The 17,841-nt window shown below is 46.1% G+C and overlaps 1 protein-coding gene across 4 annotated transcripts in view; it reads left to right on the forward strand.

Moving 5' to 3' along the window:
* The window catches only part of COL26A1 (collagen type XXVI alpha 1 chain), a 221,305-nt gene that overhangs the window by 31,283 nt on the left and 172,181 nt on the right, over positions 1-17,841 (forward strand). For all 4 annotated transcript variants that reach the window (XM_037880523.2, XM_043531229.1, XM_037880525.2 and 1 more), the window contains exon 2: positions 3,409-3,531. In XM_037880523.2, coding sequence (XP_037736451.1) covers positions 3,409-3,531 — 123 coding nt within the window. The remainder of the gene's footprint in view (positions 1-3,408; positions 3,532-17,841) is intronic.

Raw genomic sequence — 17,841 nt, forward strand, 5'->3', positions numbered from 1 at the left:
GGATATCACTGAGCCCACCTGTTCTGCCAGCCAGGGCACCCTTTTTACCTGTCTTGCTGAGCCAGGCTATTAAGGCTCCTCCAGCACACACAGGCAAGGCCACTCCCAACTACAGAAGGACGCAGATACTGAGATCAGCTCTGGGAAGCCTCTGCTTAAGAGACTTGCCCCAGAACTCAGCTGTCCACCTCCCTTAGAGTGCAGACCCAAAGGTATGTTTTGAAATCTGCCTCCTCCCTCAATCTGGAGGGAAGGTATGCACGGCCTCTTACAACCCCCCAGTTATGCAAACAGAACAAAGCAGATTACTAAGCAAATAAAACAAAACACACATACTAAGCTTCAGAGTGGTAGCTGTGTTAGTCTGTGTCAGCAAAAAGAACGAGGAGTACTTGTGGCACATTAGAGACTAACAAATTTATTTGAGCATAAGCTTTCATGGGCTAAAACTCACTTCATCGGATGCGTGCAGTGGAAAATACAGTAGGAAGATAGATATAGATATATATACACACAGACAACATGAAAAAATGGGGTTGCCATACACACTATAATGAGAGTGATCAGTTAAGGTGAGCTATTATCACCAGGAGAAAAAAACACTTTTGTAGTGATGATCAGGATGGCCCATTTCCAGCCGTTGACAAGAAGGTGAGAGTAACGGGGGCGGGGGGGGGGGCGGAGGAATATTACTTTGTGTAATGACCCATCCATTTCAGTCTTTATTCAAGCCTAATTTAATGGTGTCCAGTTTGCAAATTAAGCTTGTTTTACCAAAGAAATTGGTTACAAATAGTAATTTCTCATGCTAAATATTGTCACAGGTAGATTACAGAAAATCTTGAAAGGCAGCTGCATTGGCCTGCAGCTGGAGATTTCAGGTATTTCCACTCACAGACTGGACGCCTTCCCAGCCTGGGTTCAACCCTTCTCGCCTCAGTTCAGTTCTTGCTTCCAGATGTTTTTCAGTGTCTCTTTGGGTGGGGAGGCAGAGGAAAACCACGATTATGTCATTCCCCTGCCTTCTTGTGTATGTGGGGAACCCTTTGTCTCCCAGTGGAAGAACACTGGCATTCCAGGGGGTGGGTCCAGTACCACGTGACTCAGACCCATGTCTCTGCAGGGCTATGGGAGCCATTGCTCGTAGGCTGTCTGGAGCATCCACAGGAAGACTCTTCCACAGTCCATTGTTTTTGCTAATGGGCCATTAGCCATGTCTGGCTTTTCCATTGTTGTACCTGAAGGGCTGGTTGGGGGTGACACCCAAAGTAACACATTTGAAATACAAATACATAGTCAATATTCCTAACTTAAGATACAGAAATGATACAGACATACAAACTGGATAATCGCATTCAGTAAATCCTAATCTTTCCAATGATCTCTCACATCTTGCATAAAGTATATCTGTTATGTCATATTCATATCCTAAGCATATTTTCATAAAGAATATGGAGTGAAATGTTACAGTGGGCTTCCTTGAGGTGTGGGGAGGGTGACCAGATAGCAAGTGTGAAAAATTGGGACAGGGATGAGGGTGGGGGGGAATAGGTGCCTAGATAAGACACAGCCCCGAATATCAGGACTGTCCCTATAAAATCGGGATATCTGGTCACCCTAAGACAGGGTGGCATGCTAGTCCAGAGTCAATGGGAGCAATGTTGGCAAGAAGAGCTATGTGGGTTTTGGGTCGCTGCTGTTAATGAGCTCCCATGGCTGCAGGTGAAGCAATGATAGCTGTTTGAAAGCCACTCCCTTCCTTCCCTGTTCCCGCAGCAGCTGCCAGCCCTGTTTGTAGCTGTGGGGTCAGTTGACTGATCCTCTGCTCTGATCCCGCAGCACTTCACATAGCTGTTTGGATGCATTCATCCCAACTCTGTGGAGCTACAGGTGTGAGTCTCCCCCTCCCTTTGAAGATCATGGAGCCTCCTGGGGAGATGGGAGGAGGATCAACAAAAGGAAATAAATTAGAAAGCAGAGAAGGGGCAAAGAACAGAAGCTGAAAAGGACAAAGGAAAGGCAGGCGAGAGAGAGTGGACAGAGAATGGGAACAGGGAAGACTAGGTTGGGGAAGGGGTGCACCTACCTGCACACGGGTAGGGCAATTCAAGCAAAAGGGTTGGGCACCCTTGTCGTACCTATGGAATGAAGAATTGGCTACGCTGCGATGTCTTCACTTTGGTGTAGCTGTACAGGTGCGGATCCTGCAGTAGGGCTTGAAACCTGGATAAGCCATACTGGAAGAAGTCTTGCTTGACATCAGTGGAGCACATCTACTTTAAGTGTTTGCATCAGTACAACTATGTTGGTGTAGTGACCACACTGCAACCCCCGCAGGGTAAAACATCTGAAGGCACCATCATTCTTGTTCCTCAAAAGCTGATTGCCATGAACCAGAGGTTTTTGAAGGGCACCTGCTACCTTAAATACTGAGGCCCAGGATTCTTTTGTGGACATTGTGCCAGCAAAGCTCCCTCCTGTATTTCGAGCATGAAAGTTACCTTTGGGCTCAATTCAGAGGCCTCTCACTGCTCTCCCTGATTTTTGCACCCCAGTCAGGTAGGAATGCCAGGGCTTGTGTGCTGCCTCTGTTCCGATACAAGAGCGAAAATGTGGGCACAAGTTTGGCAAGTGTAGATTGTGCTCGCAAAACAGAGGTGGCCTGGCTGGATCTAAATGCCCCTTAAAGGAGGAGGAGGGAAAAAAAAAATCTCATTGAGTGGGGAACACGTGAATAACAATTATATTCACTAAGATTAAAAGCAATTATCCGGAGGACAGGAAGGATGCTGCTTTTGTCAAACCACTAGACTGGGACTTGGGAGCCCTAGTTTCAATTCCTGGCTATGCCAAAGGCTTCCGGTATGACTTAATCTCTCTGTGCCTCAGTTTCCCATCTTTAAAGTAGTATGCTACCTTTTTGTCTTGCCTCTTTAGGTTGTAAACTCTTTGGGGTCTGCAACAGTGTCTGTACGGCACCTTGCAGAAAGTTATGAATAATAAACCCACAATTATCTGAAAATTGTAAACACCGAAAGTGCAAGGAATTGTTCAGAGTGGAAGGGAGTCAGGGAATAATGCCAGAAGTAATGGGATGAAATTAAGGCAAGTAAAATTTACGCTGAATCTTTGGGAGACTATTGGAAAGACCTTCCTGAGTCTCATCACTTACAATGCCTGAAAGGAGACCAGATAGTGCACTGTAAGAAATTCTGGCCTCTGGAAAATGGACAAGATGTCATATTAGGTTTCTTCTGTCTCTCATTTCTTTGATTAGCGGACACAGAAGATCTCCTCGAGGCAACACTTTGAGGATTGCAAATATTTGGGTAAACCTAGCTGGCAGCAGACTGACGTATGTTGCCCAGCTCGATGCACTACTGGATTTAAAGTGTTTTTTCTTTGCAGGCACTGGTGTCACTACACGGTTACGCGGACGGTTTCCTGCCAAGTGCAGAATGGCTCGGAGACGGTGATCCAGAGGGTTTATCAGAGCTGCCGGTGGCCAGGACCTTGTGCCAACTTAGTGAGGTAAAAGCCCTTAATGTCTCGTGTTGTATATTCAATCTGTAGGCCGGGCCCTGCGCTTCTGATTCAGTTAATGGGTATCTGGGTGAAGCAAAGCACATAGGATTGGGCCATATGGGGCCGGATTCTGATCTTAGTTAACCCAGTATGAATTGGAAGTAACTTACTGAAGTCAAAGGAGTTACTCCTGATTTATACCGGTATAACTGAAATCAGTACCCTACCCGATGTCTGTAGCTTTGCTGCGTGGCATTTAGCTGTGCAAGCTTCCTCATACAGTTTTATTGGGGCACCTGGTGTTACTGACCTGAAATACCACTACTCTGGCTCTCTGAGAACGCCAAGCGCTCTGACCTGTAGCGGGGCTTTTTGATGTGCACCAGAGCCAATGAGGGACTAAGATAAGGCCACCAAACTCCTTGTCACATGAGACCTGTGCCAGGATTGGATTTCATCCTGGTAGGTTCCCAGAGATTGTGGGCTAATGCAGGGGTAATAAAAATACTTGATGCTTGGAGCCGGATCTTGCAAGGTGCTCAGAGCTTTTAATTCCCATTGACTTCAGACCTTACAAACTTGAGCTTTCATAAGGTACTCTTCATCCACCAGTCTCAGTGCCCTTTACAGAGATGTGGTGTGCAATATTCCCACTTCACAAATCAGAAACCTCAGCACAGAGGTCGTGACTTGCCTAAGGCTTCGTGTCTTCCAGGTCTTTGTCCTACCTGCTAGACTCTTCTAGTAATCTTAAGGCTGCAGACAGCCAGGCAGCACAATAATTAGCCAACAAAGTGAATGGAATTATTTATCCCCACTTTATCACCAGTAGCTACAGAACAGGGTTTGAGATAATCTCATGCTTAGTAAAGAAATGTCTTGATGGTAATCTAGGCAGAACATAGTTCCACCCTCTTCGAAAAGCATCCATCAAATAGTGAGCTTCACTTACAATAGTAGTCACTGGGAATTTTTAATTTTTCACGTTGCTGTTAATACTCTTGGTTCTCCGTTTTCATTTGGCCACTGGTCAGTCTTACTCGTTTTTCATTTGTGCTTTGGTGTGTGTTTGGTCTTATTTCAATGACCACTTTACATGGGACATTTTATATTTTACATTCTTGTGACCAGACTTCTGCTGAGGTTTTTAAATTTCCCAGAACTGACTTTTTTTGGCTCTCCATTCCTGTAAAGAGTGCATGTTAACCTTCAAAATACAGTTTTAAAAAAAACTTGCCAAATTCTTGCCCATTCTCCTTTTTAAAAATGTGATTGAAGCTACACTGCTAACAAATCCATCCTGTTATTGGATCAACATCCTATCTACATACTTGTAAAGTTACTCATTAAATAGGCATATTCACTGAAAAGAAAAAGGGTATAAAATTGAAGTTTATCTTTGAAAACTCTAGCAAATATAAACCCTGAGATTTAGAATCTTTTTTTTTTGGTGTTTAATTTTGTGACATTCTAACTTGGCTGGATGGTTTTCTGTCTTAAGTAATTTTTCAAATAGCCTGAAGACTATTAGCCTGAATTGTTCTGGCTGCTTATTTTAGGACCGGGCAGAGTAGCACTGGAATGATTGGCAAGAGAAAAGCTTAAATTAAAAATGCATACATTTAAAACTGAGAGACAAGGTGGGTGAGTTAATACCTTTTACTGGACAAACTTCTGTTGGTGTGAGAGACAAGCTTTTGAGCTCTTCTTCATGTCACTAAACACTGAAGAGACTTGAAGAGCTCTGTGTAAGCTCAAAAGCTTGTCTCTCTCACCAACAGAAATTGGTCCAATATTACCTCACCCACCTTGTGTGTGTCATATCCTGGGACCCACACCATTATAACACTAAATTTAAAAATGTCAGAAGCCTTGGCACTGAAATAGTTTGAGGTTACTGACACTTAAGATCTCAGTTGGGAGCTGCCTCTCTGGGAAGTAACTGCCCAATAGAATTGCCAGGCATCTGGTTTTCGACTGGAACACCCAGTTGAAAGGGATCCTGGCGGCTCTGGTTAGCACCGCTCCATTGGCCACAGTTCCCGGGGAGTTGCAGGGGTGGCGCCTGTGGGCGCGGACAGTGTGCACCGCGCAGAGCTACCTGGTCACCCCTGCGCCTAGGAGCCGGACATGGGAGCTGCATGGAGCCAGGTTAGGCAGGGAGCCTGCCTTATCCCTGCTGCACTGTGGACTGGGAGGCGCCTGAGGTAAGCGCCACCTGGCTGGAGCCCCTAGCCCCACCCCTCTGCCCCAGGTTGGAACCCCCTCCTGGAGCTTCCCCTCCCTGCACCCCAACCCTTTGCCCTGAGCCCACTCTCACACTCTGAACCCCTGTGCTTCAGCCTGGAGCCCCCTCCTGCACCCTAACCCCTCATTTCTGGCCCCACCCTGGAACCCACACCCCCAGCTGGAGCCCTCACCCCATTCTGCATCCCAACCCCCTGCCCTGGACCAGTGAAAGTGAGTGAGGGTGGGGGGGAAGAGAGAGAGAGATGGGGTGGGGTGGGGCCTCGGAGAGAAGGTGGGGGCAAGGGCGGGACCTCAGGGAAGGGGCAGGGCACAGAGGTTCAGTTTTCTGCGATTTAGAAAGTTGGTAACCCTACTGTCCAATTGCTGGCCTGTGCTCCTAGGGCATGGACTAGAACACAAGAAAACTCTGTCCAGACTGGCCTTGAGCCATGCTACCTATTTGTTAATTAAGGCAATTTCATGAAATTGTTACCGGGCAGAAATTTCTTAAGGTAGAAATGGACCCAGAAGAAATATTCAGACATGAACAGTGAAATGCTACCCCCCATCTCCACTGTAATTTGGGGAGAATGTTAGATTCCAAGCTGAGTGGCTGGCATGCTTCCTAGGTCACCACAGTGCCCTCTGCACAAGGTCATACATCATAACCACCCAGTTTCAGTCATACGGGAGGCACAAAAGACACCTAAATGAACCTGAGGATGTCCCTGGCTCTCTGTTTCTTGAGGACCTCCAGAAGGGGGCTGACAGAAGTGATATGAGCTCACCCAGTTACTGACCGTGTTAAAACAGGACTAGCACACACCTGCTCCAGGTGGCACATTGTATCCTCAGTTGAAGTCACTGCAGAGAAGGAACAGTTCTGAGAACAAGTGCCATGTTGTCAAAGCCCCTGAGATTCAGAGATGGTAGCTGATTGAGAGGTATCCATTAGCTCTGTCCTAGGGGCCTCTATTTTTTTTTTTAATTGGTTGTATTATTTTGATTTTTTTTTTTTTTTTTTGTGGTGGAGGGTGGGATGATCTCTTATTTACATTTTGATGTTTCACAAGGAGGTAGAAGTAGCCCCTGGAATCAATAGATGCTGATCATTGCCATGTGACGAGTGCAACCTTTTGTAACCCAGGCCCAAGAAATGAAGATCAGCTCTCCTGGCATCACCTTTGTTACGCTGCCTATCCCTTCAGTTGGGTGGAATTCATGATGTCTATAATAGCACCATCTTGTGACTCCCAATAGCATTACAAGCGTTACTCCAGTTTTAATTCCCAAGGCTGTTCTTTGTGCATCTCTGAAGTGCTGGCTGAATTTGTGACCTTTTTAGTTGCACAGCCCCATCAGGCAAACAGACTGGCCTTTGGCCAGCACGTCTCTCGGATTGGGAGTGCTCAAGTCATATGATTGGTGCATCCATCTCTGGCTATCTTGTATAAACTCAGATTTCCTCTCGAACCAGGCCCTGGTAAACTTTTGTGCATTAGTATTGAGCCTACGGAGTTGGAGGGCACTCATTCGTCTTCTGGTAGCTCTTGTATTGTGGAACATTGTTTAACATGGACAGACCAGGCCCCTGCACGCTCAAGCTGCCCCCAAACCCTTTCTTTGTGGCTTGACAACTTGGCTTGATTTCACAGAGACAGATCTGAATCCCAGAAAAAGCTGCACGTTTGAGTGTGAGCTTTGCTCGATGCTAAAGTGTCCAGTCATCTGTTGGGAGTACAGTGCAGGCCAGTGGTTTCCAGTTATTTTTGAGATCCCATTTGTCCTGGCTGGTGGGCTTTCCAGTAGCGGAATGAGTGAGTGTGTGTGTCTGTCTCCATAAAATATCTGGAACAGTTTGATGCCCAAGGACTTAATCAGTAATGATGGCCTTTGCTTCACTGCAGGTGTCATTTGAACAGCGACTGTTTTTTGAACAGCTTGTGTTGAGTTCCCCATCCCTGTTTGCTTTCTGTTGTTCCTGTATCCCTTTCTCAGCACTGTAATCTGCAGGGTACATTCATCACCCTTCGTGATGCTCCTACTGGAGCAGCACCAGTCCACATTCCTGCCTAATGCATGGGGCTGACCACGCTCTGCAGGCTAGCTGTATGGAATCTTAAACTAGACTGGCCGCGGTGGGGAAGTACTGTGTTGTGTGGGAAGCGTCATTCTTTAGGATGAGACATCAAACAAAGATCTCTTCTGCTGTGCCTGGCAGGTGTCCGGGTGGGGAGGGGTGAGTAATCCTTCTGATTTAACCACTACTGTAGTACTAAGAAGATCCTCCCGAGACACCTTTTCTCAGAAGGAACTTTTATAAATGAATTAATAACGAACTAAAGGGGGGGTAATGTAATTAATGCAAATCATCAGGGCTTTATGGAAAATAGGTCCTGTCAAACTAAGTTGATTTTTTTTATGAGATTACAAGCTTCATCGATAAAGGTAATCGTATTGACATAAATATGTAGACTTCGCCAAGGTGTTTGATTTGGTACTGTGCAACGTTTTAATTAAAAAAACTAGAATGATATAAAATGAACACGGCGCACATGAAGTGGATTAAAAACTGGCTAACTGATAGGTCTCAAAATGTAACTGTAAAATGGGGAATCCTCATCAAGCAGGTCTGTTCCCAGTGGGGTCTCGTAGGGATTGGTTCTTGGCCCTATGCTACTTAATATATTTATCAATGACATGGACGAAAACATAGTCATCACTGATAACGTTTGCATATGACACCCAAATTGTGGGAGTGGTAAATAATGAAAAAAGGCCATGGATTCAGAGCAATCTGGGTTGCTTGATAAACAGGGTGCAAGCAAACGATATGTGTGTTGTTATGGCTAAATGTGAATGTATAAATCTAGGTACAAGGAACGTAGGTCATACTTATGCGATGAGAGACTCTGACCTGGGAAGGGGTGACTCGGAAAAAGATTTGGGGGTTGTAGTGGCTAATAAGCTTAAAATGAGCTTCCAGTGTGATGCTGTGGCCAAGACCACTAATGTGATCCTGGGATGCATAAACAGGGATTTCAAGTAGGAATTAGGAGGGTTATTTTACTTCTGTATTTGGCACTGGTGCAACCGCTGCTGGAATCCTGTCCAGTTCTGGTGCCCACAATTCAAAAAGGATGTTGTTAAATTGGAGAGGGGGTCAGGGAAGAGCCATGAGAATGATTAAAGGATTAGAAAACATGCCTTATATAAATAGTCTCAAAAGCTCAATTTATTTAGCTTAAAGAGAAGGTTAAGGGTGACTTAATTACAGCTTATATGTACCTATATAGGAAATACATATTTAATAATGGGCTTTTCAGTGTAGCAGAGAAAGGTATAAGACAATGCAATGGCTAGAAGTTGAAGTTAGACAAATTCAGACTAGAAATAAGGCATACATTTTTAACAGTGAGAATAATTAACCATTGGAACAGCTTACCAAGGGTCATGGTGGATTCCTCCTCACTGACCATTTTAAATCAGGACTGGATGTTTTTCTAACCTCTGCTCTTGGAGTTATTGTGGGGAAGGTCAATGGCCAGTGTCATAAAGGACATCAGACTAGATGATCAGAATGGCCCCTTTTGGCCTGAAAAACTGTGACTCTGACAATACTGGACTCTCGCTCACACCCCTGCTGACTGAAATCTCCTCCTTGGTTTTTGGCTTCTTCCCAGTGATCCCTGACTTCAGCCTTGTGTAGTACACCTTAATGGCACAGACACCTCTGTCCATGCCCTGTCTGAGACCGTGAGGATGGAATGAGGCTCCAGAAACTCTGTATCCTTTAGTACCACTCTCCGGAGGTTGAGGGATTCTTGTCTCTCTTGGGATGCTCTGTACAAAGTTATCCAATACAGCAGGAGTCGTCTTAAACAGAGAAAACGGTAAAGAAACTGTCTGTATATCACACGCCTGTGAATACTAGGCAAAGCCCAATGAGGTAGGCTCCCCTTATTTCTAGATTGTCTTTTTGTTTTTCCTCTGTAACTGAACTAAGTCCCCTTTCTGTTTCCTGGTCAGTCTGACCGCCTCTCCCTGCTGTGTAGAGAAGTCTCTCTATTCCTCCTCTGACCTGCTTATCCAATCCTAGTTGTCAGAGCTCATTACCCTATCAGTGAAAAGTTACATAATTTCCATGGGAGTGTTTGATCAAGAATACCATCTGGGGCAAACCGCATAGTCTTTGTGCCTCATACAAAGACTATATTGTTTCCCTTTACCCCTGTGAGGTTTCCCCACATTCCTGTCTCAGGTATCTAGCATTTCAGAAGCCATTTTTGCCTCCACCTCCCTAGACACGTGTTGCCAGTCAAGGCGATTTGACTCCTGATTTGAATGTACATTGTTTTTGGCGATAGGAGTTAGATGGTGCCCTCGTGCTGAATTGTATCCAGTTTTTGTCTCAGTGGCCACAGAGGTAGCATGGATTTATCCATTTTCCCTTGTCATGAATTATACATTACTTGGACTGCTGTTACATCGGTGGTGGGGACCCATCTCTAGTTATAAGGAGGAAGCCTGGGTAGATTTGATTGGAGTGATGATAGGGGAATAGAGAAAACCATTAGGCAGATAGCAGCGCAGCTCTGGCTTGGTTCTATTTCTCACAGCTGTATCTTGATACAACTGTTTCATCTTCTTGTTGGCAAGTAATGAGCCAAATCTGGTCAAGCTTTCATTCCCTCCATGTCCACAATGGGGAGGCTCACTAGCAAAAGCCACTCCTGCCAAAGAAGAAGGCATCTTTCAATTCTTCAGTGACAGCTGAGGAGGGTATTTCGTTAGCGATCCTGCTTCCAAACAGATGTCAGTCTGGCCAGACGCTGTTTAATCAGTTTCCTGTCACCAGTTCAGATGCTACATTTCTCTTCCTTATTGCACAAATTTTGGGTCAGCGCCCAGCATTTGACAGGGAAGTATCTGTATGATCCCCAGTATAGCAGCTCGGGGTGTGTTGCTCCTTGCTATTTACTCGCTCGCTCCTGGGAAGCTGGCAGCTGTTTCTTTTGCGTGAGCGTTGTCATCTTGGCTCTGATGGGATGAGCTATGCTGTTCCCACCCTAGACTCTCTATTTAGCTTGGAGGCCTGCGTTGCTTTGGTGCGGTCTTTGCTGTTGGCTTTTGTCTCGGCAGAGCTCTCTGCTATGACCTTTCTCCGTCTGAGCCACGCCATTCGCATCTTCTGCGTGTCACTGCAGGGCCTAGCTGTTGTGACACTGAAGGGCAGATGGGCCTGGCGAGCACGCCTGATGTGCGTATCCATTAATATCCCATGCATCTCTCTCTTGAGAAGTGAATAAAGTTGCTTGTTTGGGTTGTGTCCGTCAACGATTCCCTGGGGTCCAGCCATCCCATCTATGGGAGCACAACTCCCATAGAAGCCGGTGGCACTTGACGTTTGGCCTTCCCCCTACATGACGCATGTGTTAGCTGTCCAAAGGCTGCACTAGGTTGATCGCTTTAGAGCAGTCAGTGCCCTAACTAGGACACGCTCTCTGCAAAGGCTGATAGAGAAGGACGGTCTTGTGGTTAAGGCACTGGATGGAGACTTGGCAGATCCTGGCTCTGGCACGGACTTCCTGTGTGACCTCGGGCAAATCGCTTTAACCTCAGTTACTCCATTTTACCATGGAGTAATACTTCCTGGGTCTTATTTATCTTGTAAGTAAGAGACCCTCCCAAACAACTGTGTGCAGGTACAGAGCCTAGTGCAGCGGGGTCCTGATCTCGGTTGGGACCTCCATGGAGCTATCTATACTGCACTGTAAGCCCTGGTGCTAACTCAGGTTTTAACCCAAGCCCCTTCCATCCACACAGAAAACAGTCTGACTTGGGCCAAGAACCCGCTGGATTTGGGCCTGCTATGGGGGGAGAGTCGGAACCAGAGTCCCACTGTGACGTGGGTCAGAACCCAAGCATTTTGCAGCATGGATACAGCTCAGCTCTGGGTCCCCAGACTCAGGTCTGGAGAATCCGCCTGTGCTATCCCACAATCCCTTGGGGCTGTTTTCCCAACCTTTCACTTCCAGAACTTGCCACTCACTTCCCAGGAACTGGAAGCAACCAGTGGTGCTAGAACAATTTTTATGGAGGGGAAGAGCGCTGAAGGCGGAAATCATGAACTCGGGTGGTTGGTACTACTTCAAGCTGAGGGGTGCAGCAGCCCCCCTCATTCCAGCACCTATGGAAGCAATCTCCTGGTTCAAATGCAGCTGCTCGTCGTTTAGCCCTTCGTTTCCAAGAGGATTACTCAACTGGAAACACTGATGCCAGAGTACGGCCACTGCTAAAGCCAAGCGCTTGCAGGGCGGCGAGCGGTACAGAGCAAGTCAAAGGGCCTCAGAGGCTTGGGCGAATACTGGTGAGGCTGGCGTTTGCTATTGCTCGTTCAGCAAGGGGTACATCGGACATTCTAGATCTCCAACAGTGAGTGTATCATTGTCAAGTGCACAGCCAATACTGGGGGTATCGTGCATCTGGGAAGCCAAGAGGTTTTAGACAGTGGCCAGGACAGTCTGCCTTTCCTACAGCTACTTCACTGTCCCAGCAAACGTTTCCAACATGTACAGTTTAGTCCTGCTATTCCGCCGCCCCCCCCCCCCCCCGCCATGATTGAGCAGCATCGTCTCTCTGGGGTCCTGCTTCTGGGAAATGCAGGCGCAGCAGCATTGCATGACAGCAGACAGCATAGCTCAGGCTGAGAAGATGGGCACTTTGACGCTGCAGGGAGTGTTTAAGTGCCAGAATGAAAGTACCTGATTTTTAGAATTCAGCAAGGACAGTGGGGCCCAAGCCTGTGTGAAACGTGCTGTTAACCCATTGACAAGAGCTTTACTTCTACTTCAGACCCTGCACCCCACCCAGCCTTGGGGGCAGGGAAGCACCGCTTCCAACACAGTGTTTGGTGATGCCATACTGGGACATTATTTCAGACTGACATCTATTGATGCACTTCAGGGGTTTTGTGGGATGTCTAGAACAAATCATGTTAGACCAACCGAATATCCTTTTTTGACAGGGTAACAAGCCTTGTGGATGGGGGGGGAGTGATAGATGTGATGTACCTTGACTTTAATAAGGCTTTTGATACTATCTCATGTGGCCTTCCCATAAACAAACTAGAAAAATACAGCCTAGATGAACCTACTATAAGGTGGGCGGACCACTGGTTGGAAAATCCTACTCAGAGAGTAGTTATCAATGGTTCACAATCAAGCTGGAAGGGCATATTGAGCAAGGTCCTGCATGGAGCTTGTCCTGGGTCCGATTCTATTCAATACCTTCATAAATTATTTGGATAATGGCAGACAGAGTACGCTTATAAAGTTTGCAGATGATTCCAAGCTGGGAGGGCTTGCTAATACTTGGCAGGGCAGGATTAGAATTCAAAATGTTCTTGACCAACTGGAGATATGCCCTGAAATAAATAGGATGAAATTCAATAAGGACAAATGCAAAATACTGTACTTAGGAAGGAATAATCAATGGCACAAATGCAAACTGGGAAATGACTGCCTACGAAGGAGTACTGCAGAAAAGGATGTGGGGTTTATAGTGGATCACAAACTTAATATGAATCAACAGTGTAACACTGTTGCGAAAAAAGTGAACGTCATTCGTGGATGTATTAGCACGAGTATTGTAAGCAAGACACGAGAAGTAATTCTTCCACTCTACTCGACACTGATAAGGCCTCAACTGAAGTACAGTGTCCAGTTCTGGGTGCCACGCTTCCAGAAAGATGTGGACAAATTGGAAAAAGTCCAGAGGAGAGCGAAGGTCCAGAAAACATGACCTATGAAGAAAGATTGAAAAAATTGGGTTTGCTTAGTCTGGAGAAGAGAAGACTGAGGGGAGACCGATTGACAGCCTCAAGTGTATAAAAGGTTGTTACAAAGAGGAGGGTGATAAATTTCTCCTTAACCGCTATGGACAGGACAAGAAGTAATAGGCTTAAATAGCAGATAGGGAGATTTTGGTTCAACATTACGAAAAACTTCCTAACTGTCAAGGTAGTTAAGCAATGGAACAATTACCTTTTTGGAGGTTGTGGAATCTTCATCGTTGTTTTTTTTTCTTTCTTTTTTTTTAAAGAACAGGTTAGATAAATGCTTGTCAGGGCGGGTCTAAGAAATACTTAGTCCTGCCTCAGTGCAGGGGACTGGACGAGCTGACGTATCCAGGGTACTTCCAGTCCTACCATTCTATAATTCTATGTCTTCCATTCCGATACAGACCAGGTCTGACTCTGCTTGTCCCATTGTACATGACATGACCACAAACCTAAGTGGTATCTTCAATATCTTACTTTAAATGTAACTTCCAGGGCTTGCTGATCAGTGCAGATCCTTCTTGCTGTAGCAACTCCTTCCCCCGCCCCCCCAACAAAAAAATGGGGGACATCATCTTGGTGAATAACAAGGCTATCTATTTTAGATATGTGGGGGTGTGGAGCACGTGCCTCAGTTTCTCCATCTGTAAAATGGAGATAATGACACTGACCTCCCTTTTGTAAAGTGCTTTCAGCTCTATTGATGAAGCACGATAGAACAGCGAGGTATCTATCATTATTGTCTGTATCAAGAATCTGTTGCTATGTGATCGATAGAGTTGTGTGTGGGGTGTACATCACCAAAGAATTTGGCCCATGCTTTAGTGCTTATGCTCCGTCAACAATATTTTCTAGCTGGCATTGCCTCTTCTGAAACTGGGAATCCCTCCGTCTCCTTTCTTTGACCATTCAACTGGATAACTCCTATGGATTGATTCAGTGCTTAGAATTGCTATTTGAAGTCCCTTTAGACAGGAAACGCTGATTATGTGTTAGTCCCATTATTTCTCTGGAGGCGGTTAGGTCACATACTTGGAAATAGACCCCACCCCCCCCTTCCCCGCCACATACGTGTTACAGCAGGATGAGCGTTCCCCGGAGAGCATGATCAAGGCTTTGAGTGTCTAAGTGATTAGAGCCCAGACGTGAAGGCGTATCCCTGGGTTTGTGAAGGGGGCAGGCTGTCGTGTGTTCAGAGGCGAATTGGTCTCTGTGTGTATTACCACATGCAGTGCTGGCCAGCTGTTTTCAGAGTGAAAGGGCCAGCTGTTACACCTGTGCAAAGCACATAACTATTTAGACCAGTAATTAGGTGAATTATCTTGGGGTCTGCACACTGACTGAGCTGGAGTCTGGCTGGGCTAGATCTTTTGGCCAGCAGCAACTGGGAAGAGCAAAGCTGATATACTCTTGCCGCTGGTTTAATTCTAGTCTGAATCTTGCTACAGAGCAGAGAGGAGCTGTGGGAAAGACCAGATTTTGGGAGCTAGCTGGCTGACTTCTCTCTGGGTCTCTGAATGCTTGGGTCCCTTTTTCCTGGGGCTATAGACATCAAATGGGTCCCCTATGGAGACTCAGCAACATAGAGATCCCCACTCCGTGGTCTCAGGCCTTCGCTGTGTGGTGCAAGTCAGACAACCTCAGCAGGTTAAATCCAGCCCTCCATAGATTCCTTTGGGGAAGGCCGAGCACGTGCCCGTCTTTCAGGAGAGCCTCTCGCAGCTCCAGCTTTGTTTTGTCCAACGCCGGAAGAAGCAGACTTAAAGCTTTTCATGACTGGGAATTGTTTGGCCTTTGTGCCAGGTCAGCTGGAGTAAGCAGGGGGATAGTGAGGCTTGAATGCTGAGTGGCGGGGTGGTTTGTTTTACAGAAGAGATGATGAAAACAAAAATGTCCAGCTAGCCCCTGACACGTTCATTAGTGAAAACCACCATCGTAGACTCTCCTTGACTGGTGTCTACAGTGTGGCACTGGGGAGGGGGCAGCTTGCTGATGATCCTTCAGACATCCTTTGTACAGGGCAGGTGGCAATTCTGGCTGTCTGGGTAGGGGGGTTCTAACTAAGGAAGCCAATCATCTCCCAAGTATATCTGGTCCATCCCATTTAGTTGCATCAGTTGCATCTCAGAAATATGAATGATTGGCAGTCATCTGATTTGAGTGTTTTTGTTTCCTAGAGCTTTGCTATGCTCCCAGGAGAAGCAGGGCACTAGGAAAACACAAACACAACAGCTCCCACAGAGCACATCTGCTTGCTGCGCGTGGTAGGTCTTAAAGCTACTGACTCTTACATAAAACACCTGTTTCTGAGCTTGTGGGTTCATCACTGAATTGCTGACTTACTTTTTTCCTTCTTGAATTGGGAGGCTGTAGGGAAGCGGTCTTAAAGAAGCAAATGCAAAGGAAGCTTCCTTTGCAAACTACAGTAGAACCTCAGAGTTACGAACACCAGCGTTACGAACTGACCAGTCAACCACGCACCTCATTGGGAACTGGAAGTAGGCAATCAGGCAGCAGCAGCGACCAAAAAAAAGCAAATACAGTACAGTACTGTTCCACATAAACTACTAAAAATAAATAAAGGGACAGCAGGATTTTTCTTCTGCATAATGAAGTTTCAAAGCTGTATTAAGTCAATGTTCAGTTGTAAACCTTTGAAAGAACAATCATGTTTTGTTCAGAGCTATGAACATTACAGAGTTGCAAACAATCTCCATTCCCGAGGTGTTTGTAACTCTGAGGTTCTATTGTATTGCTCAATGATGGTCTGATTCTGCCAGGAGCTGAGCCCTATCCACTTTGGGCTTTGGGAGTTTGACATTCAACTCCATGGAGAATCGGGCCCTATACCTGGTTACTGGAACTTGCAGCTAATCTATGGGATCACAGGTCAATCTTTTGACATTTACATTAGATCCCTTATTTTTCATTCTCTCAGTTCTCCTTCCTGATCTACCAATTTCCCTGTCTGTCTTTAGTGCTGCTGACTGGTGCATTTGACCATGATCCCTGTTGATCCTTCTCTGTTGATAAAGATTTGGCTCCTCCTTGTAGCTTTTGCCCTAAATTTTCAAAAGTGCCTAGTGAATTTTGCAAAAAGAAAAGGAGTACTTGAGCACCCACCTCTGAAAATCAGGCCCCTTCCATCACTAGTCTCTTCGGAAAATGTAGGCCTCTGCTCTTAAACCATGCTGAGAAGCAGCCTGCTGGAAGGGTTCGTTGAAGTCGGGGAATAATTCTACCTAGTGCTTGTCAGGGTAATCTAGCGAGAAGGGGCAATTACCATGTGGCCATGTTGCCATTGAGTGGTGCACATGTGCTAGCCAAGAGCATGTGCTGCTCTTTATTGCACCAGTGTGTAGTCCCCTGAGCATTCCTCTCCTCTCGGTTCAATCCTGCCCGGGATCCAAGGCGCCCAGGACATAGCAGGCACCGTCTGAAGATATAAATGTCCTCTCCTGCTAATGGAGTGACTTTCTCCTGCTGCTAATCATCCCCTAGGGTCCTGGGAGAGGCAAAGAGCAAAATTTTGCTATGGTGTGCTCCATGAATTACAATGCTATGTGGATCTAATTTACCTGTTAGCAGTTGAATACGACAGTAACTCCAATAGAATAATGCTAGGCAGATCCCTGCTTCATCTCCTAGCACTTGCTCATCCCTTCTGTGTGCAATGCCTCCTACACCTTCATAATGCTGGCAGTCTGGGAAACGTCAGTGTTTAAAAGGGTTATGCTTGCCTGTCACTGACTCTTTCTAAAGCCATCCCCATCGGTCTACTCCATCATAACTGTCTTGGCATCTCTGTCCCATACACCAACTGCTTTGCCAGCCTTAAGTTGTCAATTTACTTCACGGGCTTCTAGCTTCTTCATAGTTCTTGCTTGAAATTCTGTTGTAGGCCAGATTCTGACACCAGTTAAACTGGTGTAAAACCAAGGAAAACCTGCACTGACTTCATTGGCGTTACCCGGATTTTCACCAGTGGGACTAAGTAATTTGGGGTAGCGACTGTCCATTACCATGTGTCTGCATGGGGCTTAGCACAATGGGGCTCTGACCTGGTTGAAACCTATTGGCCCTACCGCAATGTAGACGTAATGCTAAAGAGAACGGAGTCCTGTGTTTCTTAGTTTTTCAGACATTTTGCTAGTTTGAGAAGCTAAGTTAATTCCACATCATCCACAGTATTTGTCCAGTAAGTGACATTGAAGCCTTTCTAATTTGGGACTTGAAGATGAATGAAT

Source organism: Chelonia mydas, chromosome 17 (assembly GCF_015237465.2).
Source record: "Chelonia mydas isolate rCheMyd1 chromosome 17, rCheMyd1.pri.v2, whole genome shotgun sequence".
In the NCBI taxonomy this organism is placed as follows: Eukaryota; Metazoa; Chordata; order Testudines; family Cheloniidae; genus Chelonia; species Chelonia mydas.